The sequence below is a fragment of the Alosa pseudoharengus genome, unplaced genomic scaffold, assembly GCF_046254945.1.
Source record: "Alosa pseudoharengus isolate Yale_2024_CS ecotype anadromous, Long Island Sound unplaced genomic scaffold, YU_APseudo_1.1 YU_APseudo_1.1_scf_21, whole genome shotgun sequence".
Taxonomy (NCBI): Eukaryota; Metazoa; Chordata; class Actinopteri; order Clupeiformes; family Clupeidae; genus Alosa; species Alosa pseudoharengus.
The window spans coordinates 13,607,011-13,622,010 of NW_027468674.1; the positions used below are offsets into that span (position 1 = coordinate 13,607,011).

General features: G+C 47.0%; 1 protein-coding gene across 1 annotated transcript in view; it reads left to right on the forward strand.

The window, feature by feature from the left end:
* Positions 1-11,026: 11,026 nt before the first annotated feature.
* The window catches only part of srcin1b (SRC kinase signaling inhibitor 1b), a 77,874-nt gene continuing 73,900 nt past the window's right edge, over positions 11,027-15,000 (forward strand). The window contains exons 1-2 of the mRNA XM_076298719.1: positions 11,027-11,140; positions 11,620-11,812. Coding sequence (XP_076154834.1) covers positions 11,027-11,140; positions 11,620-11,812 — 307 coding nt within the window. The remainder of the gene's footprint in view (positions 11,141-11,619; positions 11,813-15,000) is intronic.

The following is a 15,000-nucleotide window of genomic DNA, read 5'->3' on the forward strand; positions in this document are numbered from 1 at the left end:
TACTGCCTCACTGCTGTTCCACCCCCTAGTTATGCTGAGAACCCAATTCCCCTGACTGCTCATATCTTGGTGTGTGTGTGTGTGTGTGTGCGTGCGTGCGTGCGTGCGTGCGTGTGTGTGTGTGTGTGTCGTTGCCCTAATCTCCTAAACTCGTCCCTGCCCTGCTGTTCCGTGACTGATGCCAATTAGACCTAGTTTACCCTTATTCTCTCCCTCAACCAGCTGCGCAGGCTCCCCCCCCCCCCCCCCCCCCCCACCATCAGCACCACTGTGGCACATCAAGGGTTAACCTTGCACTGTGATGTCATCACCACCTCAGCCTTGGAGGGCCAGCTTCGTCAAATGACATCACACACACTCTCTAGACTAGTTAGCGCTCATTTCATTATAGGGGGCTCTTTGATATGGGAACGTCAGCAACTGTGATTGGCCGGCCTCACTGCTGTTAATGGAACACCTCCTCTGTGTTATCATCACCTATAGACAACCCTGTTCGTGACCTCAGGGCTTGCTGTCTGTAGCTGAATGTGCCACCGTGTCATTGAGTGGTGCACAGCTGAAGTTAGATGATGCCCCTCTTGCTGTTAAGCGCTCCGCAAATAGGCACCAACATGAGTGCGTTGTCATTTGCCATGCACGTCATTTGCCATGCATGCCATGTACGAAAAAAAACCCTAGAAAATCGGTGCTACCTAGCTCTAGTTGCTGCAGTCAACAGCTACAGTAACCAGGCAGCTACAGTGCCCCCAGAGTTTTTTTTTTTTTTTTTCGTACCGACAGTACTCGATGACCTTGAGAAATAGAGATCTATGTAAACAAACACACAAAATACAGATGGAAGTGTATATGTTAATTGTATTGTGCAGGTGTACACAGTGCAGCGTCTAGCACACTGGTTCTCAAACTGGGGGTCGGGACCCCAAGGTGGGTCGCCAAAAATATTAAAGGGGTCGTGAAATGATTTGCATTCTGGATAAAAAGACATTTTTGTAAAGGTTTTTAGTCAAAGGCTGCCATTGACATAACGCCTTTGATGTTGACATAGCCTACCTATGAGAGAAAGACATTTTCTGCCTCTGCTTCCAATGCCCATCTCATAACATTTCGAAACCAAATTCTGCAGGTTAGAGAGAAGGGTGTCGCGAGACTTGGCTCATGTTTTTTGGGGGGTCGCCAGAAAAAAAGTTTAAGAACCACTGGTCTAGCACATAACTCAGTGGTGTAATGGGCTAGGCTGGCATCCGAAAGGTTTGCATCTCAGTGTAGCCACTTGAGATTGTGCACTGTGGCCGTAGGCAAGGCACTTTGTCTACTTAGTCTCAGTTCACCCAGCTGTGGAGAGGGTGTCAGCTTTAGGCTGTACTGTTTAGGCTGTGGGTTTTGACAAAATTGAACATTTACACCTGTTCACTGTTTTTTTTAAAGTATTTTTTGGGGGCCTTTTGCATCTGTTCAGATAAGACAGTGAAGAGACTGACAGGAAGCGAGTGGGAGAAAGAGATGGGGTGGGATCGAGAAATGATCCAGGTCGGACTCAACCCCGAGACCCCGTGGGGATTCGGACCCGAAAGGGGTTCAGGCGCAGTTGCCAGATGCGCCGCAGCGCCCCTCATTACAGTTTTTACACATCAAAGCCTGCATTTACACTGGCAGGCCTTGATGTTCGGATTTTTTTTGCCTATATCTGATATTTTTGACTGCCTGTTTACATCTACGTTTCAAAGTGGCCCATATCAGATATCTGTGTTTACATGGTTCACTAATTTGCTTAACACAACACACAACTCGTATGCGCACCAGAGGGATTTTGGTCACCAAAATTAAAGCAAACACACAAAAAATGCAAAAGCTTGCATTATTAGGCTATTTCAGTGGCTAGTTGTTCACACCTGACACGGAGATTTGGGCAAACGTAGCGTACCACTGTGGCCAGTTACCCTCGAAATCCGCAATTTGAATTTGCTCAGCGAGTCCGGAAGTCCGGAATCAGTCAGTAAACATTGGTCGTAGTGTTATCCAATTGCGTGCAGTGATATTTTGAAATGCATGCTTGGTGCCGCCCCTCGAGTTGGGCCATTTTCATTACTCGTGGCCAGACCCTTAATCTTTCTAGATTTCCGGGTCTGGATTTCCAGGCTAGTGGCCAGCACTGTGAGACCACCTGACCACCACAACATCTGACCACCACAACATGCGACATGGGAGTGCAACACCCAGAGCTGCCAGCATCTGTTGCTTAAGTTGTTGAGATGTACTGTAAGGTCTGCTGACTGTTAAGCTCCATACCCAAATGGTCACTCACACACCCAGCTCTATGTCATTCCACTTCTTACAGGCTAGATTATGAACTTGGCTATGAAAAACACTACACATGCTCACTATAAACATCACGCTGTCAGATGCATTCTGGGTAATTATTCCTAAGGGGTTATGATTTTGACAAGGTGCACATTACAGCCACGGTGACCTGCGGTGACCCCTTATTACCCAGAGTGCTCAGCGGGCATGTGGAGCCCTCTGATGATTGATATTATTTACACAGCTGTGCAGGGGTGAGGATGGATGGATGGAGGTGGGGGGGTGGGGTTGGCGTGGAGGAGGGGCTTTGTGTCAGGGTTAATGGGCCGCAGTGACAGGGGGGAGTCCACACTAACTGCACTGGGTGGTAGTGTGGTATACCTTGACCTTGATATCTGGTCATGAACACACACAACACACACGCACAACACACAACACACACACACATGCACAAAAAGTGTGTCTCAAATGTTGAAATGATGAGAGATTTTGGAGTGTGACATTTATATTGTGTGTGTGTTTGTGTGAGTATCAGCTGCGGTCGTTGTGTGTGTGTGAGAGAGAGTAATTACTGGGTGCTTTGCGGCAGCAGTAGCAGCAGCAGTAGCAGAATATCACACCCTAAACCCACTCCCTTCTTCTCCCGTCTCCCCTAGCTCTCTCTCTCTTTCTCTCTCTCCATTCCTTCCTATCATTTCTCTCTCTCTTTCTCTCTCTCTTTTCCTATCACCCCCCCCCCCTCTCTCTTCATATTCCTCTCTCTTTTCTTTGTGTGTGTGTGTGTGTGTATGTGTGAAAGAGAGAGTGGGGAGCATTTAATCACTAATGTGTGAAGGTGTGCATAGTTGTCTGAGAGGCTTTAAGCTGAGAAGTGGAAGCAGATGATGTGAAGAGAAGTCAGTGGAGGAGAGAGAGAAAGGAGGGATAGAAGGAATCAGTGAAGGAGAGAGAGAAGAGGGATAGAGGGAATCAGCTAAAAAGCTAAAGGTATTAGGGAGGAACAAACAAATAAACACTCACACACACACACTACACACTACACACGCACACATACTACACACTACACATAGACACTCACTTACTCTCGTAAACACGCTCGCTTATACCTACACATGCTTACATAGCCTGTCTCTCTCTCTCTCTCTCTCTCTATCACACACACACACACACACTCACATCTCATACATGCGTGCACACACACACACACACACACACACACACACACACACACACACACACACACATGTAAGATGTACAAGAGAGGGACTGAGGAGGCACATCTAATAAAGCACAGCACAAAAAAGACAGTAAAAGACAGGATGGTGGATGGAGTGGGAAGGAAGGAGGGAGAAAGATAGACAGACAAAAGAGAGAGAGATGAAAAGAGAGGAGGACAGAAACAGGAAACGCACATATAGCCTACTCAGTGGTCCAAAATAGAACATCCACGTCGGCTGGAGATGCTACGGGCTCTTATTCCTGCTGGGCTCATTATTAGCCTTGGCACCAGGTTTCAGATGGACTCAGGAGAGCAGTTAAATGCCTAGTGCTATAGGTAGGGGGTTTCACACAGCGGCCAATCAACAATCAAGCCTATTTACTGTCAAAAACTAAAATCACTAACAAATTAACCTTTGTGGGCAAAGAACATCACTAACAGAACAGCCTTCAAGAGCATTTTTACTGGTGTTATCAAGCAGGCACCTTCCTTCATGGGTTTTTCATAGAATTAGGATCACATTGCAGATTTGCTATGATTCGGTAGCGGAACAGTTTGAGCGGCAGTGTTACGCTAGCGTCAAACAATTTGAGCGTTGAATTTGGTTCAACTTTCAAAGCCTAGCACGAGCATAGACCCTTCGTGTAATTTAGGAATGAGATAGAACTTCTTTAGAAATATTATGGTCTGAGCTTTGCGTCACGCCTTACTGCTGCCACATCGTTATTTCCAATGTGATCCCCTGCCTTAGATCCACGACAAGGGGGAAAGGTAAGGAAAGATCACTCTCCCTCACTCTGACCCCCAGATTTAGAGATATCAGACCACCACAGCCGTGGGGCAGCCCTGGCCTCCTACTGGTTAGGGGCTTCGGGCTTGAAACCGAAGGGTTGCCAGTTCGATCCCCGACCAGTAGGAGAAATGTGGGCGGGGGAAGTGGTTGAGCACTGCTCTCCCATGCCCTCATCCATGGCTGAAGTGCCCTTGAGCAAGGCACCTAACCCCTCACTGCTCCCCGAGCTCCACTGTTGCAAGGCATCTCACTGCTCTGGATTATTATTGTGTGCTTTGTGTGTTCACTAATTGACAGATGGGATAAATGCAGAGACCAAATTCCTTGTATATGCAAGTATACTTGGCCTATAAACCTGATTTACATTTACATTTTTACACTGGCTTTCCTCCGGTAGAATGCCACTTCTGGACCGCTGTTGGACCACCACCACCTGTAAATTAGCTTGTGAATATTAAGAAGAAAAAAAAACCAAAATGTTATTAAAATGAAGGAAGAAGTATTTAACTCCAAAATAATGAAAAAGTGAGAAATGAACTGATTAACTGATAAATGCAAAAGTGTTTGGACCACAGTTAGCAAGCAGTTGAGCGTAGGCCGGTAACCTGCCAGCAGACCTCTAGATCTGCCCCCAGTGGGCCGACAGTCGTACACAAGCCTCTTGCTATCTGATCAATTGCATTCTAAGCCTCTCCTAAGCCAGTGTCTCTATGTTCCCCCTTCAAGATGTAATTACAAACTCACAGAGGCTAGTAATTGCTAGCCTTTAGCTACTCTGTGTGATAGATTAACAGCCAGGTGCGGCAAAATGCATTTTTTCCATCTGTCCCGGCTGTGCATCACCTGACTTGGCTTCTTCAACGATTAGATTAGCTGTCACCCCTTGTGTCGCTAATCAATAGTATCATAATTACATTGCCATTTTTTTCAGTGGTGGGATTAATGGACGATATGGCACCAGCACTAGCAGAAGTGCCTAAGAGAAGATGTGAGAGCTGCAGACTTAAGACAAACTCTCTGTAATCCTCCTCCACTTGTGAGTTGAAGTCAAAGCAGCTTGTGATCCGTAGCTAGCTACCCCTTGGGCACCTGGGGGAAAAAAGCGTAGCCTACCTTGAGCCAGTGGCCTAAGGAAGTCAGTTGCTTCGAGCAGACAGTCAAAAATAGATTCTGTTAAGCCAACCTCTCTGTAATATCAGCCTATCCCCAGTCTCCAACAAGTTTGTAATTTCGAAGTTAGGGAAGCCCAATCATCCATTTGTTAGCCGTTAGCCACTCTTGAAGCGTTAGCGCACCTTTGACTAGCAGCCCCCGGCGGACGGAGTCGTTATAATTACTGTGCCCTGGCATCGGTGCAGATGGATTTACTTTTAACTGCGCTCATTAATAGTGCAACAGACCATAATTCATCCAGGATCCCTGAGTCACGAGCGCCGCCAGCAGCCATTCTGCAGCGCACACAATCTGGCTCCGGCTCCAATGCGCCCTATGCAGGCATTGAGATGTATTTATAACCCCATCCACTCTGTCTATGTCTCCTTCTCCATCACTCTTCCATCCCTGTCTTCCTCTTACCCTGTCTGTCTGCCTGTCTGCCTGCCTGTCTGTCTGTCTGTCTGTCTGTCTGTCTGTCTGTCTTACTCCTTCCCTCTCTATCTGTTTTTTTAAGATTTCTGTCTGTCTGTTTTTTTTTTTTTTTTACTCCTACACTGCCTGTCTCTCTTCCCCTTTCTCTCTCTCTCTCTCTCTTTCTGCCTGTCTCTCTCTCACTAACTGTCTCTCTGTTTATTTGTCTGTGTGTGTGTGTGTGTGTGTGTGTGTGTGTGTGTGTCTCTGAGGATTTATACGGTATTGGCCATTAACTAAACCCGGCTCGGAACAGTGAGGAACAGCCCTGTCCCGCTGATGTCATAATTCAGCGCCACTGCTGGTCCCAATCCAATATCTCCAAATGCCTGATCTTGTCAAGGCCAAGCAGAATAGAAATAAAGTCACGGTGCTTTAACATCCATTTTGTCCATTTGTCTGTTCGTCTGTCTGTCCATCTGTCTCTCTGTCAGCCTAGGCAATCCTCCGTAGCTGTATGGACTCTAACCATTTACTTGAGATGTGTTTGGACTCACATAGGTTTGTCTTGCCTAGGTTTACAGAGGCATATAAAATCACCTTTCATTTTTATTAGACATTTAGTTATATTTAATATCTGACTCTGGGATCGCTTAGGGTCTCAATGGGGAGGGGTCATTGGAGCTTTTACTTTATTTGAAATTTCTAAACCAATCCATTGCCAAGCCAAGGTCAAAGTAGTTGTAGTGAGTATGGAGATTTCTGTGCACCAAAATGTCATGTTTGTCCCCTGCTGTATGGTCTCTGCCCTGAAAGGGCAACGTCTAGTCTTAATTGGAGTCATTAATATCACATTCTGGACCTTATTTTTGTATTCACTGGACCTCTATGTCGTTAAGTGGTGTGGATGCAGAGTTCATTACCTAATTAGTTTGCTCTATTGTTTGTTCATCCGTCAGACGAAGACAAAGCATGAAGGAGAGATAATTTTCCACAGTCAGTAATTTCCCTGTCCTCCGTCTTCTCTCTTTTGTCTTTTCCTCTCTCTCTCTCTCTCTCTCTCTCTCTCTCTCTCTCTCTCTCTCTCTCTCTCTCTCTCTCTCTCTCTCTCTCTCTCTTTCTCTGTGTCTCTTATCCCAGCCTTTCCTTGTTCGTCGCTGTTTTCATCATACCCGAAACATCTTCAATCAACGCTCTCTAACTCTTCCTCTCCCTCTCCCACCACCGCCGTAAAAATAACCTCATCCATCTCGTTTCAAGGCCTCTCCCTAGCAATCACTCCCAGATTTGTGGCGTGACTCAAAGTCCCACAATACCTCAGCCATTTACTGCCATCCGTGAGCACCCGCCTACCCTTCTGGGTAGTGTAGTTTATGGGGCACGCAGTGCGACACTCTGACACTGGTCACATCCCACATGGTTTATGGTCATGTCAGTGTGGTTGTGACATTTTTTGGCTGTAAACGGGAAAGCAATAACTCTCTCTTTCTCTCTCTCTGTCCCTCCCTCCTTTTCTCTCTCTCTCTCTCTCTCTCACACACACACAACACACACACACACACACACAGTAACATACACATGGTTGGGGCAAAGGTATTCTGTGTTTGAATGTGTGTGTGTGTGTGTGTGTGTGTGTATTTGTGTGGCTGTAAACGTGTATGCCAGAGGGGTTCTACGCCCCAAATTGGAAAGGCGCGCAGTTTCCAAACTTCATCCATCAGTGGCTTTATTTACGATGTTTAATCGCTGTCAGCCATTTTGGGGAGCTGGCAGGCGAGGAAATGGAGAGAGCCTCTCGCTGCGCTGGGGGGAAAACATCAGGCCTGCACACCACAAAGCCTAGTCAAAAACACCCCGAGAGAGAGAGAGAGAGAGAGAGAGATAGAGAGAGAGAGAGAGAGAAATGACGGCGATTATTCAGACCCTCCACTCAATCTCTCTCTTTATCTTCTGCTCTTTCCTTATCTGTCCTCCTCCGTTTTTCTTCCCTTCCTCCCTTCCTCTCTCTTGCTTCATCTGTATCGCTCTCTCTGTCTCTACCCCACTTTGACTCTCTCTCCCTCTCTGTCTCTCTCTTTCTCTCTCTCCCTCTAGCTAGCTCTCTCTTTCTCTCTCTCCCTCTCTGTCTCTTTCTTTCTCTCTCTCCCTCTAGCTAGCTCTCTCTTTCTCTCTCTCCCTCTCTGTCTCTTTCTTTCTCTCTCTCCCTCTAGCTAGCTCTCTCTTCTCACTCTCGTTCTCTGTTTCACTCTCTCTCTTCTTTTGCTTTCCTTGCTGTCCCTTCCAAAGCACTCCTCATCGGAGTTGTTTGATTTCCCCACTCTGCTTTTCCTCTGCATTACTCTCCTCTTGTCTCCTCGCCTTTCTCCTCCTCTCCTTTTCATCTCCTCTAATTTCCTCTGTTCTCCTCCTCTCTCACATCTCCTCTCCTCTCTTCTTCTCCTCTCTCCTCTCTTCTCCTCCTCTCTCACATCTCCCCTCCTCTCCCCTCTCTGCTCTTCTCTTTTCTTCGCTTCTCCTCTCCCCTCCACTCTTTGCCCTTTCATCCTCTCTTTCCCTCCTCTGCTCTCTTCTCCTCCGTCGCCTCTCTTTGCCCTCCCATATTTTCCTCTCCTCTCCTCCTGTCCTCTCCTCTCCTCTCCTCCTCTCCTCTCCTCTCCTCTCCTCTTCTCCTCTGAACCCGTTCCCTGCTCTGCTCTCCTCTCCTCTCCTCTCCTCCTCTCCTTTCCTCTCCTCTCCTCCTCTCCTCTTCTCTCCTCTCCTCCTCTCCTCTCCTCTTCTCCTCTGAACCCGTTCCCTCCTCTCCTCTCATCATCACTCCTCTTCCCTCCTCTCTGAGGAAAAAAAATAAGCTCCATGAAGGAGCACATCTAACAGCCTATCTGCTGACACACACACACACACACACACACACACACAGCAGTCATGCAGCACGTCAGCAAGTAGCGCTTGCCTGTTTGCCCCCCTCTGTGTGCTCACCTTGGATCATGTCCCTGCACAAACGCTGGGTGGGCGTGTGTGTGTGTGTGTGTGTGCATATGCGCTTGCTTGCTGCTTTATGTCTACTGAGGGTACAGGGTGGCACATGGGGCTGTTAGCATGCTGCGCTAAGCTGAGGCTGTTATAATAATGGACATCTGAGACACGCGTAGCGTAAAGATGATTATGCACATTTAGACCTCACAGCGATTTACTCTGCCTGTGCTCTAAAATGATCTAATGTGTTTGTGGTTGAAGTAATTCACTGTAGTTGTTACAGTGATGCTGCGTTATGAACCCTTTCAACTGCATAAAACACATGTGAGTTCCTAAGGTATTTTCAGTGGCACAGAAAACAATATTTAGCTAATGGTAACTTGGAGCCAACAATAATTTAAAAATCAAGTTTTAAAGTTTTCATTTTGTAGAGCATTATGCTTAAGTCTGATTCATTTTCATTTCAAAGTATCTGCATTGGTTTTGAGCATTTCAACTGCAAACCCTCTAGGAACAGATTGAAAGGCTTTATATACTGTACATTAATATACGTAGTTACTGACGCAATCCAGTGCTAGTATAAGTTTGAAAACAATATTGATCTATGTGACAGTGTGCCGTCACTATGGTTGAGTATGTGCTCTGTACACTGCCATACCAAAGAGTCTGGCTCTTTGGCGTTGCGGTCGAGCTTTATCATTAGTACCCCGGAGACCTGGGTGGGGTCACTGCTCTCTACCTTCCCTCCATATGGTGTCAGAAGTGGGATGGCTTACCATGAGGTCATCGGAGGCTTGCCCAATGTGTGAGCCGTATGAGGGACCCCCAGGATAGGTTGACCCCTGTGTGAGGGACCCCAGAGATAAGGTGATGCTTCCCAAAGGGGAGGGCAATGTAACGGAGTGCCGTCACTACAGTTGAGTATGCACTCTGACTGCCATACCAACGAGCCTGGCTCTTTGGTGTTGCAGTCAAGCTGCAGACTTAGTACCCTGGAGACTTGGGGTCGAGGTTGTGTGGGGTCACTGTTCTATCCCTTCGGTACAATCTAGCACTAATGTACATTTGCACATGTGGGGGGCACCTAACCCCTCACTGCTCCCCGAGTGCCGCTGTTGTTGCAGGCAGCTCACTGCGCCGGGATTAGTGTCTGCTTCACCTCACTGTGTGTTCACTGTGTGCTGAGTGTGTTTCACTAATTCACGGATTGGGATAAATGCAGAGACCAAAATTTCCTCACGGGATCAAAAGAGTATATATACTTATAATTATACTTATATATGTCCAGTTTGCACTGTTTATTCAGGTAGTGTCCGTGACTCTGGCAAAAGGTTGTTGCCAATCACATTTCATGGTGCTCGAGAGGCCACATGCTAATTGACTACACTGCTGTTTTATGACCGCGCACGGACCGTAAGTGGACAGCATCTGACCAGTGTATTTGATTAGACTTGTGGCCTGCATCTTTTAATGTGTAATGCCTGCAGGGGGATTCAGCGGGATTCAGCATTATCAAACTACTTGGACCTCACCTAACATCAGCTTGTTTTTGTGTCTTGTTAAAATATAAATAAGTAGAAAGAAAGGTGCGACACTGCTTGCTCCATGGGGCAAATGATTTATTAATAAAGTAACTTTTCGTTCAGTCAGACCTTCATAAGAGTGACCTAACAAGGTGTGTAAGCTCCGCTCTATCTTGCTAAAATATATAAGCATTTTAAAACAGCCTTTTTGTGAGTCTCGGTCTGGGTCAGAGGTCATGGTTTGGGTCAGGGGTCATGGTTTGGGTCAGGGGTCATGGTCAGGGTCAGGGGTCATGGTCTGGGTTAGGGATTTTCAGTCCTACCTCTGGAGCACTTCTCTCAAATATTTTCTGTGATACTGCAAACGAATGCAGTAAAATCATTGTTGTCATCGTCGTCGTCGTCCTCGTCATCATCATCATCAGCAGCAGCAGCAGCAGCATAGTCACCATCACCATGACCATCACCGTCATCATCATCATCATCATCATCATCATCATTAGCAGCAGCACCATAGTCACCATCACCATGACCATCATCATCAGCAGCAGCAGCATAGTCACCATCACCATGACCATCATCATTAGCAGCAGCACCATAGTCACCATCACCATGACCATCATCATCAGCAGCAGCAGCATAGTCACCATCACCATGACCATCATCATTAGCAGCAGCACCATAGTCACCATCACCATGACCATCACCGTCATCGTCATCGTCATCGTCATCGTCATCATCATCATCATCATTAGCAGCAGCACCATAGTCACCATCACCATGACCATCATCATCATCATCAGCAGCAGCACCATAGTCACCATCACCATGACCATCACCGTCACTGTCACCATTGCCCCCCACCATATGTCAAGCCCACCTGCTTAAAGGCACTGATGTTCTCACAGTAATGACCTAAAGCTGTTGTTTTAGCATCCACTGGTCAGTTCAGTCCAGTAGGCCATGATGAGCTGGGAAGGGAGTAGAACACACACACACACACACACACACACACTCTGCAGAACACACATACACACACCGCTGGACTGAGAAGCATAGCTCCAGGTGTCCCAGCAGCCTGACTGGAGAAACTACACTGGCCACGTAACTGAAGCGTTCTGTTCGCGGTGCGCCTGCTGCAACAGCTTCCACTGTAGTCAATGATATCAATGAATCAGTGATAGCGGTGCGTACATTTGAAAAAATGAGACCAGTCTTCTAAAACTATTTTCATGCTACGCGAACAGAGTGCTTCGGTTGTGCGCCTGGTGGAGCCTCCCGGTGAGAGTCTGAAGCCTCCAGAGCGCCAGGCTCCGCTGCCACCCAGTCTCCACCCAGGCTCCACCCAGGCTCCACTGCCAGGCTCCACCCAGTCCCCACCCAGTCTGCAGTGCCAGTCTCCACCCAGGCTCCACCCAGTCTCCACCCAGGCTCCACCCAGTCTGCAGTGCCAGGCTTCACTGCCTCACTTACGAAGGCTGGCCACATGCTACTCAACTCCGCTTGGGGAGCCAGCTGGTGGCTTTATCTCCTGATGCATAGGTGCTATTTTCACAGTATGAGGGTGTGTGTGTGTGTGAGTGTGTGATGTGTTGAGAATGTTTCTCTTTCTCTCTTTCTCTGTATGCTTGTGTGTGTGTGTGTGTGATGTGTTGTGAATATATCTCTTTCTCTCTTTATCTGTGTGTCAGTGTGTGTGTGTGTGTGTGTGATAAGACACATATGGGGCCTCTTTGCTCTGAAGTAGTGTAAGTGTAAGAACACCATGACCCACCACACACACCACACACACCAAATCTGCCTCTCCGCTGCACAGATAGCTGAACAACAGAACAATGGCAGGAAAGGAAAAGATCCTTCTAGTATCTTCTCTTCTCTTTTCTTCTATTTTGTTTTGTTCTCTTCTCTCCTCTCTTCTCCTCTCCTATCCTCTTATCTTCTCTTATTTTCTCTCCTCTCCTCTTCTCTTCTCTTCTATCTATCTATCTATTTATCTATAAGTCTGTCTGTTTATCCATCTCATCTATCCTTCTTTGTATTTTATTCTGCATGCATTATTTCATTTTCTCTCTCTCGCTTTTGGTCAGAAGTTAATTGGGAAGGTGATATGGGACCAGAACAATATTTGCATGTTGAATGTGTGTGTGTGTGTGTGTGTGTGTGTGTGTGTGTGTGTGTGTATGTTGCTGTGTATGTGTGTGTATGTGGGTGTGTGTGTTGGTGTGAAACTAGGCCCTTCGGCTGAATGCAGTCACAGGAAATTACACACAGACAAACAGATGGGCTCTGGGTGTACTAGTGTGATTGAATCAAACACACCTCTCAGATAAGGTTTACAGCAATGCATCAGCACTCACAAATGAGTGTGTGTGTGTGTGTATGAGTGTGTGTTTCAGTTTCAGTTCTGTGTGTACTGTATGCGTTGTATTCAATTTCTGTGTTCCTGTGTATGTTTTATGCTATTTTGCTCTCTCTCTCTCTCTCTGTCTCTCTCTCTCTCTCTGTATGTGTGTGTGCCTTTTTGTTTTTGCGGACATGAATGTGTAGTGTAAGTATGTATTTGCACTGCAATGTGTGTGTGTGTATGTGAGTTTTTGCTTGTTGACATATGTCAGTGTGTGCTGGTTGACATATGTTTATAAACAGCGTTTGGGCACTTCAAAGGAAAGGTCATTTGTGTTCTCGTGTCGTGGCTGGCCACTATGGGGCAGTGTGGCGATAAGGTGATGTTCCCCTTAAACATACAGCTGCTGTGCTGCTGTGGTGGTATCCTCTCACTAGACATTCATTCAGTGTGTGTGTGTGTGTGTGTGTGTGTGTCTATTATGTGTATATGTATGTGTCCTTGTCTTTGTGTGTGTGTGTGTGTGTGTGAAAGAGAAAGAGAAAGAGTCTGTGGATCTGTATCTACTGAAATGTGTATGTGTTGTGTGTGTGTGTGTGTGTGTGTGTGTGTGTGTGTGTGTGTGTTTGTTTGTTTTTTGTCTGTGTGTGGCAGTGTGGGAGGAGTTGGTTCTGCTGACATTTGTAGGTTTGTTAAATTCTCTCACTGACAGAAGTGGCCCTGCAGGTAAAGGCTTCCACAGAGAGAAAGAGAGAGAGAGAGAGAGAGAGAGGGAGGGAATGGGGGAGAGAGAGAGAAGGAGGGAAGGGGGGAGAGAGAGAGAGAGAGAGAATGTGATGGTTGTTTGATGTGGCAGGAGACCCATCTGCTTGGTTTTGAATGAGGGAGAAAAGGAGGAAGAAAGTGTGAGGGAGGGAAAGGCAGTGAAAGAAAGGGATATAGAGAGTGGGAGAGAAGTGAGGAATGGATGAAAGAATGTACAGAGAGGGGAGGGGAAAGAGAGAGGGAGAGAGAGACTTGGTAGTACGTGAGATAAAGAGAAAACGAAATGAATGAGAAATGAACGACAGAGAGATAGTGATGACACAGAGGAGGAGTGAAAAAAAGGATAAAGTAACAGACATGGCGAAAGAGAGAGAAGGACATTGAAATCGAAGAGATGGAAAAGAGAGAGAGAGAGAGAGAGGGAGGGGAGGAGTGAGAGATAGTTAGATGAGTGGAAAGAGAAGGGCATCGAAAGGAGGGGGTGAGATGAGCAGAAAGAGAGTGGAACAGTGAACCAAATTGAAAAGGCGAGCTTGGAAATCAGGCTCAGAATGACAACGACAAGACCTGAAGAATAGGGAGCGAGGGAACATTTCATGTGAGGAGAAAGAGAGAGATGGAGAGACTAGAGAGGGGTTTGAAAAGGAGAGAGAGATGAGATGAAAGGAGAGGAAGGAGAGAGATAAAGAAGGATGGAGAGAATAAGAGTTTGTGGGAAGAAAAGGTGAAATTGAAAAAGCAGATTGAGAGAAGAATGGATGAAGGGAGACAAAGTGAAAAGAGAGAGAGAAGCAGAAATGAGGAGAGAGAGATTTTGGGTCAGCTTCCCTGCGGTGCTGTGTGTCGCCACGACCCAGCGTCCCTTGACAAGTGTTGACGGTCTTCTGTCACCCAGCACCCCATCAACCCCCTTCCCCCAACACACACACACACACACACACACACACACAGACAGACACACACACACACACACACACACACCTCGTACGGTACAGGCTGACACACACACACACACAGCAGATACACACACAGCAGACTCACTCAAGACACACACACACACACACACACACACAGACACACACACACACACACACACACACAGACACACACACACACACACACACACACACACCTCGTACGGTACAGGCTGACAGCCCCCCCTGTGCCCCTCCACTTGCACAGACCTCCGCTGCTATCTTTATCTGGACATGGTGTTCCTGTGCTACTGCACTATGAACGGATCTACATCAGTATGTGTGTGTGTCTTCTTTGTGTGTGTGTGTGTGTGTGTGTGTGTGTATGTGTGTGTGTCGTGAGTGAGTCTGCTGTGTGTGTATCTGCTGTGTGTGTGTGTGTGTGTGTGTGTCTTGAGTGAGTCTGCTATGTGTGTATCTGCTGTGTGTGTGTGTGTGTGTGTGTGTCTGTCTGTCTCCCCTGTGTGTCTGCTCTTTTTGTTTGTGTGTGTGTCTCCCCTGTGTGTCTGCTGTGTGTGTGTGTGTGTGTCCTGTGTGTCTGCTGT